Raw genomic sequence first — 23,685 nt, 5'->3', positions numbered from 1 at the left:
TCATGAGTTCAAATCCCGTACTGGGCTCCACTTACTTAAAAAAATAAAATAAAAATTAAAATGTCAAATCTTGAATTTTATTGAAGATAGCCAGAAAACAAGGCAAGTCACATGAATTCAACAAGGAAGTAGACTCCACAGAAGAAAATTCTTAGGCATTTTTAACTGCTTTAGTGAGGGGAATTAAAAAGAGACAGTGTTGGGGAACCTGGGTGGCCCAGTGGGTTAAGCCGCTGCCTTCGGCTCAGGTCATGATCTCTGGGTCCTGGGATGGAGCCCCGCATCGGGCTCTCTGCTCAGCAGGGAGCCTGCTTCTCCCCTCTCTCTCTGCCTGCCTCTCTGCCTACTTGTGATCTCTCTCTCTCTCTAATAAATAAATAAATAAATAAATAAAATCTTTAAAAAAAAAAAAAAAAAGACAGTGTTGACCAGGGTCATAATAGTTTTTTTTTGGTGTTTATATTTTTGCTTCTGCATTTGAAGTAGGAGTATAACCCTATACCATGTCCTTCTACTTTCCACTCAGAATGCGTGTAGTTAATTTTTAGTTTTACTTTTAACTATTCTGCATTCTGGTTCTTCTATTACCACTGTGACTATTTCAAGTAATAGTTTTCCCCATCTGGAACTGCTTACTGTCTTAAATCCAATTCCTAAACATTTGGTCTAGAATTCTTTTATGTGATACCATTTACTAATCTATAATAGATATTACATCTTAAACTAAGATCGTTACAAATTCTGTTGTTAGAAAATAAACTCCAAGTAGTTCAATAGCCAGTGAACTCTTTAAAGGATTAATCTGATTAATACCTAAGTATGATAAATATTAAGTATGTAAGAATACATTTTAGAGTTAACAGACAGTACTCTTTACTATTTTAAATTGCAGTACACGTCAAGTTAAATAGCGTTATAAATAAGAAAGTAAGTTTTTTGTTGGAATTAATATATTAATGAATAAACAAATATGAATAGGAAAACATATATGAATGAACATTTATGCAGTCATTTATTTAGTCCCCACTTTATTTCAAAATATTTTTGAGGCAACTGAAAGCAATTTCCATGCATATACCTTAACTTAAAAATATTCTATATTTTAAATAAGAGATTAATAATATCCCCTCTGGAGTCAACATAAAATAACAACTGGGCTTAAAAACCACGCATATTCCAGGGGTACCTGGGTGGCTCAGTCAGTAAAGCATCTGCCTTCAGCTTGGGTCATGACCCCAGGGTCCTGGGATTGGGCTCTGCATTGGGCTCACTTCTCCCTCTCTGCTCCCCCTGCCTATGAGCACTCTTCCTCTCTCTGTATCAAATAAATAAGTAAAATCTTTAAACAAACAAACAAACAACAAATAAACATATTCCATTAGCATGAAGCTAATTTGGAAAATTTCCATCACCATATCAAATTGGCTTCACAAGAAAGAAAACTGCTGCATGATGTCACTAAAATGTGGTATTTAAAAAAACTAGATACATACGAGCAGAGTTAACGAGTAGTTACCCAGGGTGGGAAGGTAGAGGAAATGGGGAGGAAGGAGAAAGGAGATGGGTTAATATGTACAATGTTGTAGTTACGTAAGATAAATAAATCTAAATATCTCACGTACAGCATGATGACTACAGTTAATACTGTGCTGAATACTGGAATTTGCTAGCAAAGTAGATTTCAGATGCTCTCACCACAAAAATATAAGTAGGTGAGGAGACGGCTATGTTAGTTAGCTGACTGACACAATCCTTCACTATGGATATGTATATGAAAACATCATGTTGTGGGCACATAAATATATGCAATTTCTTAATTTTTAAAAAAGATTTTATTAATTCGGGATAGAGAGAGAGAGAAAGAGCTCAAGTACAAGCTGGGGGGAGAGGCAGAGGGAGAAGGCTAAGCAGACTCAATTAGTGGGGAGCCCTGCATGGGGGCTCCATCCCAAGACTCTGAGCCTATGAAGTTATACACTTAGCCGAATGAGCCCCCCAGGTGCCCCAAATATACAAGATTTTGATTTAAAAAAAAAAAAAAAACCCAAAACTTACTGATTAACATTAAAAAAAGGAAAATAGCACATTTCACACCAAAATCTCTTCGCTGGTAGCTGACATAGGTATATTTATTTTACGAAAATGAATCAGGCATAAAATTATCAGGGAATTTATATAGAGAAAGCAAAATGGAATGAAAGTTACAGTCACTGTTTACCTACCAGAGCACTCATAATGTCCTGTGGGGGCTAGAAGACTGACTTTCACAAGAGGGTTTCTTTTCTCTCCCAACTTGAGGGAGCAAATACTTATAAATACTTATAAATACTTATAAAATGATGTGTCTGTGTAGGACAAATATGGAATTAAAAAAAGGGAAAAGAATGCTTATATTTGTTCTTGTATTCTATTTGAAATAGAAAAGGGAAAAAGAAAAAAAAATTATCAAGTAAGATATTAAGTAGGCTCCACAGCCAACATGGGGCTTGAACCCACGACCCTGAGGATCAAGCATCACATGCTACCAGCCAGGCGGCCCTCAAACAAGATATTTTTTAAAATGGCATCTAAAATAAGATTTCATTGGATGTTCACTCTAAAAAGTCCAGGAATTCAGATAGCTCAGTTTTAGCTTGAATTCAAAGCTGTCTTAATTTTAAATTATAATTACTATTTACCTCATACTCTTTGTGGAGTAACTCAAGTCTAGTTTTCCGAAGGTGTTTCCTGACTGTATGGCTTAGCATAGGTTCACTTTCACTTGTTCCTCCTACAAGGGGGAAAAAAAATCGAACTTTCATTCTGATTTAGGTAGTATGAAAACAAAGATAAATGGTTTTCTTATTGTATTATATAGTTCTCCAGCTAAATTTCTACCCTTTCCCTTACATACACACTTGGGGCTGCCACCTAGCGCTTTTCTCCAGCTCAATCTTGAGAAAAGATAAATATCAAATAACACCACAATACCTTCAGTAAAATATCACAGGTGTTCACTTACCTGTGTATCTTATTATAATAAATTCAATGAAGGCAAAGGCTATATTTTGTTAATTATCAAATATGGACTACTGCAAAATCTGAATACCAAACAACTGTTAAATGATCATAAAACTAATCATTATATTTATATTTAACCAATTAACATATTATCTACATTATCTACATTTAAATTTCACATAAACAATTATTCAATGTTTTTATACACACACACAAGTTCATATTACAATCATATTACGATATATATATTATTATAACCAATGTATTCAAACATACCTAGATACTGATAACACAAATGAAAAGATTAATGCACCTTTTTACTGAATCTAACAACCCAGTTATGATAGATTATGAATCACAGCATTAACTGTATGCCATAATGCAATACAAATATACTTAAAATGAATTCTTCCTGAGAGCTCTTCACCTATGCTGTGGTTATTTTCTTTGTTGTACTTAGTATCATGACGGCAAAGGCATTTTACAGATGTTCTTTTTCAGGACGTTCTATCCAAGTACAAGGATGAATGAGCTATTTTACTTGAATTAATTTATGAAATATCACTTAGATATCAAGGCAGAAAAAGCGACGTGAGGAGAAGCTGGGGAAAACACATTCAAATTATTTTAATCATCAGAGTTCACAACAGAAAAATATTTCTTTACCGTATTTCACCCAGGTACCAAGAAAGAAACCTTGTAATAATCTCTGATTCCTTCTTTGGATTTCTTAGTTTCAAAGTCCTACTAGTTCTTCTTTTGTTCTAGTATATATCTTCCTTTGCATTCCCACTATAAGAATCTTACTAAGTCCATTTTCCCTAAATTGGGATTATTACAATCACTTCTTAGGTTTTCTGAAAAGTGTTTTCTATACAAATGACAGATTCACTTTCAATTTTTCCTAAAGCAGAAAAAGTAAAAATCATTTTAATTTCTGTAATCTAAGAATTATAACTTACAAAATAAAATCCAAAAACTAAAAAAGCTCTTTAAATACTTAATATTTCAATGATCTTCTAGTTCAAGTTTTATCTCCCTTTTACCCACACTGGTATGACACTCAGTGTTAAGGATAAAAAATAAACCGGATTCATGTTCTCCCTTAACTGGGTTTGAGCCTCTTACCTAACATACTCACATTGTGTCTCTTCCCTTCAACCCAACTCACATATCATCACTCAAGTAATATTCCTCAAGCACATTTTGGATTTTGCCACTCCCTTGTTCAAAACCATCATCTCACTTTCCTCTTCTATTCACCCACAGAGCAAGTCCCTGAATAAGTTTATTACTCAAGATTCTCCGCACTAGAGTCTCACTTGACTTTTTCAGTCTTATTTCAGTAGTCAGACCCAAACTAAACTACTGATCATTTCTAAAAACATGCTTTGTGTTTTCTAACTTCTAATCCTTAGTTCATGCAATTTCCTCTGTATGAAATGCCCTTCCTAATCTTTACCAGTTGAAATTTTATCCACTCTTAAATCTTGTGAAGCCACCTCCTTTATGAAGCCTTTCCTGATATTCCCAGCTGAATTTCCTTGCCTGAATTCTATAAGCCTCTTTTGACCTTTAGCATCTGCTGCTTTAAACCATTAATATTTTAGTCCACATGCATAGCCTCCACCATAATGTTAATTCCACAAGGCTCTAAGGTTTTTCATAGTGGCTTGTGCACCTCATGTGTTCACTTACAGATTATGCAAATGACCACTCCATCCAGGATGACAGTGGCAAAATGATGTCAGTGAAAATGGGCTATTTTAGTCTTTCTCCAAATATACACTATTTAGAGATTGTTTCAAATCCGTTTTTGTGTGTTTATAAAATAGGCCCTTACCAATAATCTCTTTGCAAGGATTTTCAGGCGTGATGGGGACTCTGCAAGCTGGACACTGGCTATTATTCTTCAACCACAAATCGATACAAATTGAACAAAATACATGGTTGTTGATGCATATGACAGGCTGACGTACCTTTGAAAAAAGAAACATTACTTTTAGTACAGGGCAACAGTCATAACTAGAATCCCAATAGGTTTAGTTTAGAGCAAACTCTAGTTTGCTCTAGTTTCTCTAGAGTATAGCAGAGTAGGTACTTTAAAAGGAAATTATTCAGGATTTATAAAAACACTGGTTTATAACTTAAACAGCAAAAAATATTGACAGAAATAATGACATATACTAAATATAAAAATCATTGACTCCATCTATATAACCACAAATACTAATACATTTATATAGTCTTGTATTTTACAAAGGGCTTTCACATGTATTTTCTCCATGTTTTAAAGAGTCCTGTGAGGTAAACACAGTAAATACACCTCATAAATAAGGAAACCAAACTGTGAAGAAACCAGATGGTTCGGTCAGGATTAAGTGTTCTGACTGTGTCTAGTTGTTTTATAAGACAAAATAGAAGAAAGAAGTTACTTTAGTTTTCTACCTGATATTGTTTGTTTACACATTTAATATCTATCTCTCCTATTAGAGAGGAAGCTGCATGAGAACAAGAAATTCCTTCATTTCATTCATTCCTAAATCTCTGATGCCTAGAAGACAGCCTAGTACACAGTAGGTACTCAATAAAAACTCATCAGATTAAGTAAATGCTATTAAGACAGTATTTAACATTAATTAGTTAGGGAACTGCCAGAGGTAATAATAACTTAATGTTCTTCAAGTAGCAAAAATTTTAAAATAAAAACCAAAATGACATGAAAATGTTTAGGCTTTCACTTGATTCACAAGGTCATGTTACTGTGGGACTCAAAACACATTATAGCATTTTCAATATTTTCCTGTTCATTTTTATTATTATAAAAATGCCATTTTACAGTCCTTCTACACTAGAGATCAGAAGATTAAGAAAAAACACAGAAAGTACTGGGAGAAGAGAAAGAACCACCACAAACTACTTATTTTTTTTTATTATGTTAACTTATCCACCATATAATACATCATTAGTTTTTGATGTAGTGTTCAATGATTCATTAGTTGCATATAAACACCTAGAGCTCATCACAACACGTGCCCTCCTTAATACCCATCACCTGCCACCCCATCCCCCAATTCCTTTCTTCTGAAACTGTAAATTTGTTTCCTGGAGTCCAGAGTTTCTCATGGTTTGTCTCCCTCACTGATTTCAACTCGTTCAATTTTCCCTCTCTTTCCCTATGGTCCTCCGTGTTATTCCTTATGTTCCACATATGATTGAAACTATATAAGTTATCTTTCTCTGCTTGACATTTGACTTAGCATAATCCCCTCAGTTCCATCCATGTGAACGAGAATGGTGGGTATTCATCCTTTCTGATGACTGAGTAATATTCCATTGTATATATGGACCACATCTTCTTTATCCATTTATCTGCTGAAGGGCATCTCGGGCTCCATCCACCATTTGGCTATTGCGGAAACTGCTGCTATGAACACTGGGGTGCAAGTGCCCTTCTTTTCACTTATGTCTGTATCTTTGAGGTAGACAGCTAGGAGTGCAATTGCTGGGTCACAAAGCACTTTCTACAGAGAAAACGCTTGTGCTGCTCTATGTCTGCCTCAGAAAGATAATGAGTATTCATTAATTTGAAAGGGGGCTCTACTTTCAAAGAAATCACAGATGTATGGCGATCCATGAAAGGCAGGAAATCATTTTAAGTCTCACTGTAAAGAACTCAATGGTCTTAGCCTAGCTTTCCAAACACTAAGATGCTCCCTTGATTATGAACATTAACATAAGAAAACTAAACAGAAAAGATGATTCAGCATGAAATTAGACTTCCTTATGGAAAAACCAATTCTAATTCATTCAGTTCAACTAATCTGAATGAATGAATGAATAAATGAATAAGACCATGAAGGAAAGTTTCCCATACTCTTCTTCCAAAGTGCTCCTACCTATAGCAAGGACTGAATGCTTATCTAGAAGGTATTCCTTGTCAGAGTCTCAAGAGGCAGACAAGTTCAAATTTCCTTTACAGGTTCTGTTTTTTTCCTAAAACTCATGTAATTTGTCCAAGCTCACCAATATATATTTGCGGGTGTTTTTATTTCATCTTCAGTCATGAAATGCCTTTTTTTTAAAGAATTTATTTATTTATTTGATGGACAGAGATCACAAGTAGGCAGATAGGCAGGCAGAGAGAGAGAGGAGGAAGCAAGCCCCCTGCTGAGCAGAGAGCCTGATGAGGGGCATGACCCTGGGATCATGACCTGAGCCAAGGGCAGAGGCTTTTAACCCACTGAGCCACCAAGGCACCCCAAGTTATGAAATGTTTTAAGAACAAAAAAATTTCTCAAACTAAGTACCAGAAAGATACTGCCAAATCTATCCTATAGCTTCCTGAAACACACACACACACATACACACACACCCTAAATTACTATAATACTCCAAGAAGTAAGTGTACCCCTAAATCAAAAAATTCAACTAAAGAAAGAAAAGTTATTTCCCTGGACTTTTAGAGCAGTGATTTAATCAATCGATCAATTTATTTATTTTTAAAATCATGAACTGATCTAAAATGGGTGAAAGCCAATGGTCAAAACATAAAACTGTGCACATTTGGAAAGATTCAAGATGCTCTCCTGCTTCTTACAGGCTTCCCTCATCAGAAGCACATTTAAAGGCAATCAGTATTTTCTATGTAACTAATTCCACAAAAAAGGTTAAATATCTCCCCAATCTAAGAAATGGGTTTGGATAACTCAGTGGTTGGTGCTATCATTAAATAAGGTGAGAAAGATGGAGGAAGAGAAAGTCTGAGAATCACCAGCATAAAAAACGATGGCATTTAAATCGACAGGACTAGAGGACAGCCCTCCATGGGCAGAGTAGCTATGGACAAGGCATTCTATCAAGCAGAAGAAGGAAAAAGAGGAACAGCCAGCAAAGCGAACTAAGAAGGAGGGGACTGTGCTAGAGGACAGGAGCATGGTCTTACAGAAGGCAAGAAAAGAGACTTCCAAGAGGAAGACAGTGGCCAAGCATGTCAAATAATAAGAGAATGAGCTTGGGTGGCTCAGGCAACTAAGTGTCAGACTCCTGATTTCAGCTCAAGTCATGATCTCAGGGTTATGAGATCAAGCCCCATGTCAGGCTCCTCCCTGGGCATGGAGCCTGGGAAAGAAAAGGAAAGGAAAGGGAAAGAAGGGGAGGGGACGGGAGGGGAGGGGAAAGGAAAGGAGGGGAGGAAAGAAAGAAAAAATGAGCTTGGTATTGACACAGAAATGACTATGGGATTTAATTATATGGAAGTCACTGTGATGTTACTGACAGTTTACTGTTTCAGTAAATGGTAAGAATGGAAATTTGACTGAAGGCTGAGAGACAGTGACAACAGAGAACATAGACAATTCTTCATGTTTTGCTGTGAAGGAGTGAGCGTAAGAATTAAGTCCACGGTAAGAGATGCCAAAGAGAATGATACAGTTAAGAGGGGATATTAATGATGGAGGAAGAAGAGGAAGGATTAGAACCACAGGCAGCAAAATCCCTAAAAAGTCAAGAGGGAATAAAATCCAATGCACAAAGCAGAGGTTTTGGCTTTTAAGGAACTGAGGATCTGTCTTTCATTGTAACAAAAGGGAAGGCCAAGGGTGTCAGAACAAATGTACAGGGGTTAGAAGATCTGTTGATGGAAAAATGAGAGAATGTTCTCATGTTCTAACTACTCCAACTGCTTATATTTTAATCATTAAATATGAGGAGAGGTTACCAGCTGAAAGTGAGAAGTGAGTATCAATATCAACTTGAGAAAGTAGAATAAAGCAGCTATTTTGAAAAGCAAGAAAGTAAATTTACTAGTAATTTACAATATAGCAGGATTGCCAAACGCTGTTGAGTTCCTATTTGAGATCTGCAATTTTCACTATAAACAAAAACCAATTAACAAAGGTGTGTGTTTTTCTTACCAATTTTTACCTATTCAGTTTCAGGCAGGAAGCAAATAAATAGATGGGTTCACTCAGAGCTGGATTTTTACGAAGGAGAGAGAGAGAAAAGGGACTGATGATAATAAATGACCATGGCTAACAAGGGACATGAGTATATGAATGGTAATGATGACAATGAAAAAGTGATATTCATGGAGTCAACGAACTGGTCTTGATAAGGCTGAAGTAACGCTGGAGAGTAGGTATGATGAAAAGAGGATCAGAGTTAGATGCTTAGAGTCAAAATACCAGAGGTGGTACAGCTGCTTTCTTTAATGCTTTTTTCCTGGGCCATCTCATCTGGCATAGTTCTATTTCCTCTCTTAATCTCATGTGTCACATGATGTTAACATCTTTTCTATGACAACTCCTGAGAACCCTCTGTAACTGGACCTCAGTAAGTGGCAGAGCTTAAGCTTTGAGAGACAAACCTGGGGCTAACTCCACCTCTGCCACTTGAGCTGTTCGACCTTGAGTAGGCCTTTTAGTTACAATGAGCATAGGTTTGTCTCTGAAGGTAGTGGCTTAGTATACTTTTCATCCAGGCATTAAGACTTAATAACGTAAAGATAAAAACACTGAGGGTTCCAGATAGCAATCCCTCAAAAAAAAAAAAAAAGAGAGAGAGAGAGAAGGAAAAGAGAAGGTATCAATATTACTGTATCTGTGCCTCGGAGCCAACTCCATGTAAGGCTCTTGTAGCTTCCTCAATCATATGTCCAAACCTGAACTTTGTCTCCTCCACTCCTTATCCAAGTTAATAGCACCACCACCTCATTACTTTAACTAAAATACCCAGCGCTCGCTCTGACTGACCCTTTTTACTTCGCCTCACCATCCAGTTGGTCACCAAATCCTGGTATCATATAACAAGTCTAAGTGCCCAGAGATTTTAAGATGCACCAATATTTTCTGTACCACAAGAAAAAAGAATGAAAAATGCTGCCAACTACAAAACGCAAGATGCCATCACTTTTAAGATACAGCCAGGTTTCAAAAAAGTTATAATGTGGAAAAATTATATCCCAGAATTGTCAAAACTTGGCAAAATTACCTCTAAATGTTTTTTGCTTTTACTTTTACCTGTCATGTATCCTTTCCTTTCCATCTTCACTTGAATAATGGGTTCAGGTTCTCATGGTTTTGCCCATGGATCTAGAGCAATGATCTCCTCCCACGCAAGCTTCCTGGCTTCCAAATATTCACTTCTGTCCACCTTTTTCTTTCTTTCTTTCTTTTAAGATTATTTATTTATTTGTCAGAGAGAGAGAGTACGCACAAAATCACGGGGAAAAGGCAGAGGGAGAGGGAGAAACAAGCTCCCCACTGAGCAAGGAGCCCGAAGCAGGACTTGATCCCAGAATCATGGGATCAATGACCTGAGCTGAAGACAGACACTTAACCAACTGAGCCCCTGTCCACCTTTCCTACTGATAACAGAGCTATCTTTCTAAAATAGGAATTAATAGCTTTCACTGCTCTCCTGCAAAACAGCAATGATTTTTCCCTGTTCACAATTCCAAGCATAGCATTCAAAGCATAATCTGGTTCATAAACAGCTCTTTCATCTGCTATTTCAATACTTGATATAACCTATACTTCAACCACACAGATCTACTTGATGTTCACCAAATTAATAGGAACAGGGGAGGCTCCTTTTTATTGTGCTCTCATTTCTTAGGTTGACATAACCTGCTGGTCTCAAGCTTCCCCATCAAAATAGAATCTCCATCAAAATAGAATCCCTTCTACCTTTTAAGATGAAAATAAAATGCTACCTCTTCTAAAATGCCTTCATTAATCCCTTTTAGAATTAACTGGGTCTTTGTCTGATTTTCATAAGGGTATTCTTTCTGCACTGATTTAATGTTCATTTCTTTCTGAACAGTACTTAGAAAGTTGCTTCCATCCTGCTTCCCTATTAGATTTCAGGCTCCTTGGGGGCAGCGGATGAACATCCTCATCTTTGTATGCACCAATAGCACTTGCTATAATGCCTTGCACACTCTAAAAGTGAATTCTGATGTATTAAAATGAAAGGCTGAAATAATGTTCCTAAAAGCATCTCAGGAAGCAAAAAAGTCAATGGCCACTACAAAACTGAAAAAGCCAGAAGTTTAACCTTCCCATTTAATATGCCAAATTCTATAAAAGAACAACCACAGGCAGATTACTTAGCTCTCTCGGCTAAGACCATTGGTAATACCACCACAGAAGAATCATTTTCACTGTCTAATACCTGGTATTGTCACTGTCATTGTGTTGGAGTTTTAAAACAGCTGACTAATTTCTTTGGACCAAGTACTTACCAGATGACAATTTCTTTTCTTTTCTTTTCTTTTTTTTTAAGATTTCATTTATTTATTTGACAGAGAGATCACAAGTAGGCAGAGAGGCAGGCAGAGAGAGAGAGAGGAGGAACAGGTTCCCTGCTGAGTGGAGAGCCCAATGCGGGACTCGATCCCAGAACCCTGAGATCATGACCTGAGCCGAAGGCAGAGGCTTAACCCACTGAGACACCCAGGCGCCCTCAGATGACAATTTCTAAATAATGGTTTAAATTTAGCTTAGGAGGAAAAAAAAATCTATAAAGAAATAACTACTAAAACAAATGACTTATTATTTATTTGACTATAACTTACAGGAGCAAAATACAAAGAATCTAGTCTCCCCTCAATTCCTGTCCACCCCTCTTCCTCTACCCAGATCCTGGGATATACAATACCCAAACACGCACATAATTTTTCTTAATATAATCTTCCTGAGATGCAGAAATAGTCGTAACTTGCCTGTTATTAGACTTTATATCCAATTTACTCTCAATGGGGTCTGTGGCAATAAAACAGTATTCCTATGAAATAAAAATACTGATGACAACAGCAAGTGACAAGTACAATTTCCAAACTCATCTGGAGTAAACACATCAAAATGATATTCTAGGGTAATACACCCTGAGGCTGGTGAGGAGGAGGAGAGAGAGAAGAGAAAGCAAGGTATAAAAAGTGGGCTCTTCTCACCGGACTGGGCCTGAGGGGCAGTCCTAGGTGCAGAAAGATTAACCCTAAATCTGTAATTCTACTGAGTAGTTTTCATTTCTTTTATTTTAAGATGTTTCAGTTTTAAGAGACCCTACCACCAAAGCTAATTTCTTAAAAAATAGAAGTACCTGAGAGGAGTCAAAGGGGTTATACTCTAATAACCATATCATCCTTGACTCACTTACTAGACGTTACTATACATTGGTTTATTAGGACAAGGTTTCTCATCTTCAGCACTACTGGTATTTTGGACCAAGGAACTTTTTGTTGTAGGGAGCTCTCCTGTATATTGTAGAATGTTTAGCTAGCAGCATCCCTGGGCTCTACCCACTAGACATAACTAGCACACCCCTGGAGTCAATCAGAAACATCTCTAGGCATTGCCAAATCTTCCCTGAGGGATGAAATCCACCCCCACCCCTTTGAGAACCACTGGTCTAGGATATTTGAATTTCCCTAATACCATGGCCCTGGTCGTGTCAAATTCATTTTCAGCTATGGAAACTGAGACTCAAGGAAATAATAATACAGGTTGTAAGTAGCAAAACCAGTATTTAAGCACCATCCATTGTGACTCAACTGCAAATTGAGTGCTCTTTCAAGTAAGAAATAGATTTCTCTTCCTTAGGCAGAGTTAGTAAACACTAGTCTGAGAGGAAAAAAAAGAGGGCACATGCCTGAAAGAAGCAAAAGATTACAATGAAGACTTTGGGATCAGTGGGGGCTGTAGAAAAGGGGCACTGATAAAGGTGATGGGAGGGAAAGACAACTTAACCAACTGGCCTGGCAATTACACTTAAAGTCAACTCCTCTGTTTTTTATCACCTTTGCTAGAGACTAGAGCTAATCTTTCTTCAAAGAATATTCCTTCTTGCACCTATGTCAAAATTTTATGGGCTTCATTAGACAAGACCTAGAAAGACTGTGGAAAAGAAGGCTGAGGTATAGAAATGATGGTAATAGCTCCCCCACTATCACCAAATTTGGGAATTTGGAACTTTTCAAAATAAAATTTCTGGATTGTTTTTGTTATGTTTAAAGAAATATTTGGCTCTGGATCAAATTTTGGTCGTAGAACTTTAAAACTGTGTGATCCTGAGAACTAAGTTCCTTAAATGCCTATTGGTCCAGGTCCCCATTTCTGTCTAGGTAAAACGAAAGGTAATACATTTTGCCCCACCTTTATCCCTCCTTAGAATGCTTTCAGGAATCTTATTTGTTTCGTAAGCATGCCAGCTATTACATACCAACTTTAAAATTACTACGATATATCAACACTTTTTTAAAGTTAATTTTCTCTTATGCTCTAAGTATGTTTAAAAACCCACAACATTATTATACATTTTTTAAAGTGTCTGCATTCTTTAAACTTAATTTGGAAAAAAGAAAAGTGTAGTCCATGTGGCTTTTTTCAAAGCAAATTACTTGTGACAGTTATGTACAAGGCTGTTCTTAAATCCACTCCTGGGAACTAAGAGGCAATCAGGACTCCAATGTGGGCTCAGTGTACTGAGGCTGATAACATGCTGGCCAATCACCAGCCTCTGATGAACTCTGATGAATAAATTTAGTCAACCTAGAATGAGGACTCTAAGTTGCATAAAGCTTTGTACCTAGCCTTACCTTGTTAACATTTTTAATCAATAATATGGGTGGAAAGCAAGACAAGAAGTCCTCCCTGGGAGGGGGGGGGGAATTCTTCTTATGGTACTCTTAGCTGGAAACAGTCCACCCTATTACTGGACTCTATAAGAAACAGACACCCCACAATCGAAGGAAGCTGATTTCATCTCAGATTATTGCAGCCAGAGAGCTTGCCCTTACAAAAGTATAAATCTTAATATTGCAGAGTGACATAAAGCCTGATTCCCTTCTAAATGAAAGAGTTTATATTTAAAGATTTGCTATTAGGGTGCCTAGGTGGCTCAGTCTGTTAAGCCTCTGACTTCAGCTCAGGTCATAATCCCAGGTTCTTGGGACTGAGTCCCACATTGGGCTCCGCACTTGGTGGGAAGCCTGCTTCTCCCTCTCCCCTGCTTGTTTCCCCCCCCACCCCCCTCCCAGGCCCCGTCAAATAAACAACAACAACAAAAAAGATTCACTATCATGTCCATTCATGCCAACACAATTCCACTTATATTTAAACTCAATTTATATTTATAAATTCCACTTATATTTAAACCTCAATTTCAACTCCTTTTCAAATGATTTCAAAATACTCTCGTTTATTTATATTTATTTTAAAGTCTGGTATCCCAAACTGAACTCATACTCAAGTGAGGAATAACAATACAATATGCTAATGTTAAACACCGTCATAAGTCTAGCTGCTTGGCACTTCACTACAGAACCTCCTACATCCTTTCATAAAACTAACTAGGGGCCACATGGGGAGATATGTCATTCATGGAAAAATGCAGACAAAGTCAACAAAGGTACTACATGCTACAATCATTTGATTTCACAGCATGAATCCTAGCTGAAGAAACAAATGACTGGAATTATCTAGAGATAAACTGGTCTGTAGCAATCTGGTGCCAGGACCAAAATGTCATTTAACAGATATCCTGAACTAGATGAGTCTATATTTCTGCTTGCTGGCCCACTAGCCCAAGGCAAAGGGAAAAAATTAAGGAGGAACAGGCAAGAAAATGTGTTACACAAAACTCATCCCACAGGATGTATACCTACATTCTTCAAGCCACACAGAGCTCTTGTGATATTGGCAAGGTTCCTAAACATTGTTGGGCAGAGAATCCACCTTTAAGACTGAGGTAGAGACAGGCAGAAAATTCAAGATGTCTAAACTGTCTAATTTTAAGTACATTTATAAATACAAAAGGTAAAGTATTGACAATGTGCATACTTAGGCTATCTCTACTACTTCTTTACCTCTCCGTTCTTCCCCATCCCACTGAGCATCTGTATTTTCTACTTAGATTTGAGATCTCTCCTACCCCCACTTTCTCCTTTAAAGTAATATGCATTTTTTTTTCTTTACTGTGACCTTTCAGGGATAATGGTCCCTAATTCTGTTGAATAAGCAAAAGAAAAGGATCTTGCTGATAGTGAGGTTTTGGGACAAATAATGAGGGTGGCAAAAGAATGGTTATCTGTGTGAGGGCTAGGCACAAAGGACCTTAAGGTAGATCTCAGAGTTGGCTGGAGATGCTGTGTCAGGGAGGTGGAAGTAACAATGGGAACATGGTACTTACTACCCCAGATTATGCTATCTCCAGTACCCCCATACCCCCACGAATTCCAGTATGTGGGGAGGGTAAATGACCCAAGCATATCAGATTTGCTTTAAATATACAAAAAGCAACTGTTCTATGGAACCAGTTAAACCTCAGGACGTACTGTAGCAATTTCCAGAACAAACAGGTATCACGTCATTGGGAAAGCAAATCTTCATCAAGTGAGTGCACTGCCTCAGAAAGCAACTGGAAAGAACAGTTACTTGAAAGGCTGGTTTCCTTATCTGAGGGCCTGTCTCAGCACCCATACTAAAGGTAACCATTCATTGAATATTATTATGTCCCAGACCTTATGCTACACACTAACATGAATTACTTGATATAATCATCCCAAAATGCAAAGAAAGATGTTGCTACTATTAACCATTCCCATCTTACAGATGAGGGCACTGCTCTGAAAGAGGTTTAGTAAGTTGTATAAGGTCATGTAGCTAGTAAACGTAAGAAGCTGGAACTTATGCAGTCTGAACATAGAACTCAGGCCTTCAACTACCACACCTTTAGATGACAGTTTATAAATCGTTCATCTTTTATTTGAAGATTTCATTTTAGAAAACTGCTAACAAATGTAGGGGAAAAAAGAGAAAGGAAGGGAGGGAAGGAAGGAGATCCCAAAGAGGTTTGCTCTCATGAGTTTTTAGGAAGAAATCCACTGAAGACACAAATGATAATGATAGAGGTTGAAACTATAGGCTATAAGCCTTAATTTTCTCATATTTAAAAAGCAGGGTGGGTGGGGGGCAAACAGCCTATCTGTCTCACAGCACCAGTGAGAGGAATTAATGAAGTACTTAAATACATACAAAAGCATTCTGTAATCTACAGAGCACTATACTCTACTAGTATCATTTCTGTTACACACAAAAAGCATAGATAGGCAAAATCAACCAGGCAGAACACATTTTCAACACAACTACAAAAGGGCCTATTAACTAATGGAAACTAGATAAAAGCACAAAACTGAGGCCACCTAAAAATTATTTCCCAAGATGTTTCTATCAGCTTTTAATGCTACTGCTGGGAGTATATTTACTCAGAATTTAACATATGCTGGTGGGAACTTCATACCAGAATGCAAATGTAAACTAGCAAACACAAACATCACCTCCTCCTCCCAGCTATGTAAGTAAGGCAGTGGCAGCAAATGCCAGCTCAAATACCACCTCCATGCAGCCATCCTGGATTTCTCCAGTCAGAATTGATCAAGCCATCCCCTAGATACCTTCACAGCACATCTGCTCTTTCCTTGGCATTTCATTCTGAGGAATATCAAGTTATCAGTTGCTTCCCGGCCTGACTTCCTACTCCTTGAACTCAGTAAATTTCACACAGAACCCCAAAGACCTAAGGCAGAGAACCATGTTGGCTGGCACTCAAATGTTGGCTCTATGAAGTGTGTACGTCTCAATTCTGAGTAGGTGGCTGTAGTTTCAGTCTGCATTTTAGGGTAAACACAGACACATCACAAACGTAAAAAAAAAAAAAAAAAAAAAAATACAGTATCTTCTCCTTTCTTGATCTCTGCGTTAAAGAAATGCTCTTTTAAAAGCCAAATGGGAGGCACGAACGGAAACGGAAGGGCCGGCGACTGCTTTAGAACCTTCAAAATCCCGTTTCTAACTCAGAACTCCTCTCTCCTACCTAGTTTCACAAACACAGCCGGCACCTTCTGCAACACAAAGAGAGGGTATTCTAGCTCAAGGCTGATCCGTTCTTGGGAAAAAAAGACCGACCGTGCCTCTCATTTTAAACACCACTCAGGGGCGGGTACTATTTACCCTTCCCATTTTGAACCCAGAGCAAAGGCCACTCTAAAGGCTGGGGTAAGCAGGGGAAAGGAGGTTGGGAACGCTCAAGACTCCCCGGCTAGCACTGCGGGCAGGCCCAAGGACAGGAACACTCGCGCAGGGGTCTAAGGAATCCTGGGCCAGGCTCCCAGGAAACGTGCTTCAATGCGCTTCACTACACGCCACACGGGTGGCTCCGGGGCGGAAAACACCGTTGTGATTCCTTTCCGACGAGGCCTCCTTCGACGCCGGAGTCGGCCCGGTGAGGCCGCCGGCGGACGCAAGAGCCGCTTGGCCGCCCTCCCTCCAGACCCCAGGCCGCTGTCATCCTCCTCCAAAAGGCACACAGATGAACCTAGTCATCACGACGCGCTCCCTCCGTCCCCCAGGACGCGGCCTCCCGTGGCCTGAGGAAAACGCTGGCCAGCGTCTGCATACATCTCGGCGCCTCACGCCCCGTCCCCGCCACACACGGAGACCGCCCTGGGCTCCGGAGGGCGACTTCATACCCGACCCTGTTTCGTATTAGTGCCCAGAATCACCCATTACCTTCCCCAAGCAAATGTGGCACGTGATGGGCAGAGTGAGCGACAATGTAACGTTCTGCACAGTCTGAGCCATGGCAGCGTTCAGAATCCCGCCAACACGGAAGTCCCGCCGACGACGGCTTCTCGCCGCGTCTGGGGCCGCGCGAGGCCGGCTACGGCAGCCCGGCAGGGCCATAGCCCGCCGGGAGAGGAAACGAAAACGCGCTTTCGAAACGCGTAGTCGCCAGGGCTTTTTTTTCTTTCTTTCCTTCCTCCTTCCCTCCCACTCTCTCTCCCTTTCCTCCCTTCCTTCCTTCCTTTCATTTAAAAAAAAAAAAAAAAAAAGAAAGAAAGAAAAAGGAAGGAAGAAAGAAAGAAAAGAAAAAAAGAGTTCCCGTGTTGGGGAACTGCAAGATTCTTGAGAATGGGAAGGAAGGCTGTATATTACAGGCATCCGTGGAGGATCCTGAAAGTTTAAATGAGAAAGCGCGGAGCCTGGAGGAAGATGGGGAAGGCGATTTTAAATGCCTTGCCTTTTCCCAGAGGGCGGAAGGGGGGGGGGGGGAGTTTCCCCGTCTAAAAATTAAACCCTACACAGTGTGCAAACACATGGCGCAGTCTAAAGAGGAAGGGAAACGATGTTATCTCTACATTTTAATTTTCGAAACAACTTTCTGTCTCTCTCAGGTCTTTTTCCATCCTGAAATGAGGTAATGTCACTTAAAAGCAACAAAGAGTGATTGTCTCTTGATCTGTTTCCGAGACAGGTTACATTTTATCACAACTTTCCCTGAAGACATGCTTTTCGTTGGTCCTTCTGTGCTTTCTAACAGAGACTTAAGGGTCTGAGCCTCGGACTCTGATTTACACCCACCAGTGAGAATGCTGCAAATAGTGCCAGCCGTCCACACTCCCGGAAAGCACGTGCACAAGCGTTTAAAGCCTTCGTTTCAGGTGCATATTGAATAAGATATGTGTCCTTGTGCTGTAGAACTCGGAAGGACGGTGTGTGAGGTTCTAAGTCAGCACTTCCTACCAGCGAAAAAGAAAAACTCTAAAAACTTCCTACCTCAATCTTGAATAGAACAGATTTGAAATTTAACAGCAGCTGCTTAAAGTGAGAAAGAGCCAGTGTGATTAAGTTATGCAAACAAATACAATTTGTGAGTAGCCAGATCTAGAAACAAATCAATGGGACGACTTTTGGTAATCTTTATGGAAAAAGAGACAGTATGATCACAAGAAGCACGTGGTCAGTGGAAAGGGGTTCTGGACCTGCATGGGGAGGGCAGAATTCCCTGCCCCAACAACTTCCTGGCTCTACTGGCTTCAGACAATTTATTTAACCCCTTTGCTTCTTAGGTTCCTTTTTGGTAAATTGTGTGTGTGTGTGTGTGTGTGTGTGTGTGTGTGTGTGTATTAAATGAGGTCAATGTATGCTTAAGATCATGTTTCAAAGAAACAGACAATAATGAGACTGGACCAAATAGGAATTCACCTAAAGAAGGCCACGTCCAGTTCAAAATTGTCTCACAGACAACAGTGAGAATTCTAACAAACAGTTCAAAATGTAATTTCCTGAGAATTGGAGGCCATTGTGTGTTTAGAATTGGAGAATAAGGCAAAATAGTCACATCGCTTGTCTGGTTATTAACCATTTTTTCAAAATGCTTGGCATACAGTCATCTGGTTTGGTTATTTTCTGGCTACTTGAAGTGATATTTTTATGGGGTCAAGCTTACATGTTTTGCTAAAACATTGTTCCTGTCCCTGGGTGTAGATCTGAAACTTCAGAATGAGAAAACTCCAGGTCATTCATTACCACTGTCATTCAAGTTTCACCTTTCCCAGGTCCTGCTGCGTTCTTCCTACTCTCACCTAGCCCATTCCCTGTTCTCACCTCACTGATACCTAAGATGGTATGTCAGGACCTATCATACCCACCCTCTGAGTAGGATATAGGACTGAGAATGTTCTGTCTCCCACATCCATCCTTGAAAACAGTGCAGGGGGGAGACATGTTGAAAACATTTTTTAAAAAAATTCTTTTCCGTTGTTAATGGAGCAAATTCATTTTTCATTAACCACCTTGGTGACTGGTGTTAATATTTAGTCACCAAGTGAGTTTGAAAAATTGTAACCTACGTTTTAAGTAGAATGTTAAAATCTAGAGTATTCCCAGCCTCTTTTTCCACATTCACTAACATTGTCGCAGCTCCTCAGTGCTGTTGTCGTAGTTTGTCCATATAGTTATTTCTGTTGTGATCACATCATACTATAGTTGGTTGTTCATGTGTTTGCCTCCACAACAGACTGTTTTTTGGAGGGCAGAGATTGTGTCTGATTTATCTCTAGTATCTGGTACTAGGTGACTCTTCCATAGAAGGTAGTATTTTCTTTAGCTACAGACTCAGGCTGTTTTAAACACTGTCTTTACTTGTTTTTCACTGCAAAATGGAAGACCACATTGCTTTTTTGCTAATTATAAAAATCGCTTCTCTTAAGAAAATTAAGCCATTTATAAATATATAAAATAATGGGGGGAAAAGTTCCTTGTATTTATGCCTCACCTTTCTATCCTGTGTGGTAATCGCTATTAAATTCTAAGGGCGCCTGGGTGGCTCAGTGGGTTAAGCCTCTGCCTTCGGCTCAGGTCATGATCTCGGGGTCCTGGGATCGAGTTCTGCATCGGACTCTGCTCAGTGGGAAGCCTGCTTCCCCCTCTCTCTCTGCCTGCCTCTCTGCCTACTTGTGATTTCTCTGTGTGTGTGTGTCAATTAAATAAATAAAATGTTTAAAAAAATTCTAAAGCATATCCTTACAGTTTAATTCATATATTTATGCATAGGATCATAGGATAACATACCTGTTTTGTTTACTAATGTTTGTGAATAGGTGCACAGATACACACACACACACACACACACACACACACATCTAAGTAATATTGTTAACAATATGGGCTGATGAGGACTATCTTGAGGTCCAAACCGATGCCAGGCCAATTCCCAGACATCACTTCTAATTATAATACAATGGTTTAAGGCCAGAAACTATCCTTTCCCTTTGCTCTATGAACACCGTTTCTTTTTGTTGACAAATCATGTTCTAAACAGATGTCATTTGGCCAAAATTGTTAAGTAATGTTGCCATTACTCTAATAGGAAAAGCAAAGATTATATGGCCCATTGACTTTGTGCTTAATCTGTGCCTTGGCTTCTTGGTAGCCAGGTCCCTGTGACCTGGGACAGTCTAACCACCCCCCCCCAAATTCTTAGAATTATAAACTTTTAGAATTATAAACTTTTTATAATTCTTAGAATTATAAACTTTAGAACTAGAAAGAATCTTAGGGGTTTTTATGCAGGCCTCTCCTTTTACCGATAAAGACATTCAGATCTAGAGAAGATAAATGACCAGAAAATGGTAGATTTGAAGCAAAATCTTAGATCTTACTTGGATTCTCTGAGATTGTTGGCCCGATGCCTTTGCGTTAAGTGCAAGATGTATTATTATTAATAAAGTAGTTCGGTAATAAAAAGTCAGTCATAATTGAATTTCTTTACTAAGAAAACCATCAAATAGCTATGGAACACCTTTTACCCCTTGTTTAAATCAGATTCATTTTTATGATAAATTATTTAAAAGCAAGTTTAAAAAAATATAAAATCTTAAGTGCTATTAAAAATTGATTAGGCATGCATTATTCTTTCATTGACCCAGTTCAGATTGTTTTTTAATTTTTTGGTCAAAGCTAATAAATTTGAGTAGATGTTTCAGACAGACGTTTTGTAATCATTTGGCCATCAGTCAATTAATCACAACTTCATAAATATTGATTTCAGATTACATTTATCTTTCATTCCTGAAACACAATCTTTTTTGTTGTTGTTTGTTTTAAATTTATACTTCCCCACTTGGATTGTGGTTAACACTGAGGAAACTCATAAAAGTTGGATTAAAAAAAATTAATCATAGGTGCTGGCCCAGCTGCCTGGGCATCAAGCATGGGACAGTCTTCTCATAGGCTGGAGAATTCTGAGCTAGAATATCTCAGGATGGTGGCATGAAAGATGCTTGTTAATAGAGCATGTGAATAGAGCAAACTTGCAAGTTTTTTTTTTTTAATACACTACTGATAGTTTGCATGCATTCATATAATGAATTTTTTTTTTAAGATTTTATTTATTTATTTAACAGAAAGAGACACAGCTAGAGAGGAAGCACAAACAGGGGCATGGGAGAGGGAGAAACAGGCCTCCAGAGGAGCAAAAAGCCCGATGTGGGGCTCGATCCCAGAACACTGGGATCATGACTTGAGCCAAAGGCAGATGCTTAAGGACTTCTTAACACCCAGGTGCCCCAATATAATGTATTTCTATTAAAAACATTAAGGAACAACGAACTCAGACAAAGTTCCGTCTCATGGAGCCTTCCTTCCAGTGGGAAAGTTATACTGCACTGGCTTACAACCAAATCTCGGCCTCTGGAGGAGCAGTTGAGATTTTAATGCTGAATTTGCACAAATTTGTATGTAAATCACAACGTAAGTGATTGCAGAATGAATGAATAAATGAATAAATAAATAAATAAAATTAGTTATTTGTTATTCTACCAATATTTAAAAGTTGTCTTTTGTTTTTGTTTTTGTTTTAATGTGCCAGGCACTGTTCTAAGAGCCTGGTACACAGCTATGAAAACTTGCCTACTTTTATTCATTCAACAACCACTTTGCTGACTACCATTGAGGTGCCAGCCACTGTACTATTGTGTGTGTGTGTGTGTGTGTTTCTTTTCTTTTCTTTTAAGGTAGGATCCACACCAAAGGTGTGGCTTGAACTCACAACCTGAGATCAAGGGTCGCATGCTCTACTGACAGAGCCAGCCAGGGCCCCACCACTGTACTATTAATGGGCCTCTTTATAAATGGAATTACGGAGCCCAACTCTTTTATTTTACCATAAAGTGCCTATTTCTATAGTGATTTCTCTTCCAAATGTTCTTATTATGGGTTAGCTTCTGGCGTTGTGACACAGCAAGTTATAGTTTTAAATATTTAAAATGTTGCAAATTGGGTGATTGTTTCAAATTAGGGAATTTTTTAAAGAATACTTTAGTTCCACCTAAGGCTAAGTGGTACTTCACAAATGTTTGTTGAATGCTAGAGAATAAATAAAGGAAATATTATCTCCGGTAATATTGTAACAGGAACCACAGAGACAGAGAAGTTGTGGGATTTGCCACAGTAACAGAATAGGGAACCATGCTCTGATATCCTAACAGATCACATTCCTTTTCTTTTTGCCCTTAGTTCAGGTGTTAGCAGAACTTCCAAGGTGAGACCCTCCATTAAGACATGAGAGCCAGGGGTTCCTGAGTGGCTCAGTCAGTCAAGCATCTGTCTTTGGCTCAGGTCATGATTCCGGGGTCCTGGGATTAGGCTCCGCAACTGGACTCCCTGCTTGGCACTCCCTCCTTGCCACTTCCCTTGCTTGTACTGTCTCTGTCTCTCTGTCAAATAAATAAAATTTAAAAAAAAAAAAAAAAAAAAAAAAAAAACTGAAAGCCAGCCCCTTGTTTTCGTGTTATTTACTCAAGCCCTATGAATAATTGCGTTCAGAGGCCTCTCCCACAAAGGCATCCTGCAGTTGGCCCTAGAGTCATGGCAGCTGGCTGCAGTCTTGCCAAGTTGCTTTACTATTTTCTACACACTCAACACTCCTGGTCATGGTTTTAGCTGCTGAATCCTTTATTTCAGGTGTTATTTAAGATATGGCTTCACGGAGCGCCTGCGTGGCTCAGTCGTTAAGCCGATTGCCTTTCCGCTCTGGTCATGATCTCAGCATCCTGGGAACGAGCCCCACATTGGGCTCTCTGCTTGGCAGAAAGCCTTCTTCTCCCTCTCCCTCTCCCACTCCCCCTGCTTGTGCTCCCTCTATAGCTGTGTCTCTCTGTCAAATAAACAAATAAAATCTTTAAACAAATAAACAAAGATATGGCTTCATTTCCTCATATAGCACCATCCTCAACTCTTTGATCTGTGATTTCTTCTCACCCCCGCCACCTCCTGCCACAGCATTCATTATATTCATTATGACCAAGTCTCAACTTCCATCTCTTTCAGGATGCTTTTCTGGTCG

The 23,685-nt window shown here is 38.9% G+C and overlaps 1 protein-coding gene across 1 annotated transcript in view; it reads right to left on the bottom strand.

Moving 5' to 3' along the window:
• Nucleotides 1-17,721, bottom strand: part of OBI1 (ORC ubiquitin ligase 1) — a 44,208-nt gene extending 26,487 nt beyond the window's left edge. Inside the window, exons 1-3 of the mRNA XM_059144305.1 lie at nucleotides 17,568-17,721; nucleotides 4,844-4,979; nucleotides 2,679-2,770 (exon numbers count right to left, since the gene is read on the bottom strand). Of these exons, the coding sequence (XP_059000288.1) occupies nucleotides 2,679-2,770; nucleotides 4,844-4,979; nucleotides 17,568-17,639 (300 nt within the window). The 5' untranslated portion in view covers nucleotides 17,640-17,721. The remainder of the gene's footprint in view (nucleotides 1-2,678; nucleotides 2,771-4,843; nucleotides 4,980-17,567) is intronic.
• Nucleotides 17,722-23,685: the final 5,964 nt, after the last annotated feature.

Source organism: Mustela lutreola, chromosome 13 (assembly GCF_030435805.1).
Source record: "Mustela lutreola isolate mMusLut2 chromosome 13, mMusLut2.pri, whole genome shotgun sequence".
Lineage (NCBI taxonomy): Eukaryota > Metazoa > Chordata > Mammalia > Carnivora > Mustelidae > Mustela > Mustela lutreola.
This window is presented reverse-complemented; position numbering and strand designations above follow the sequence as displayed.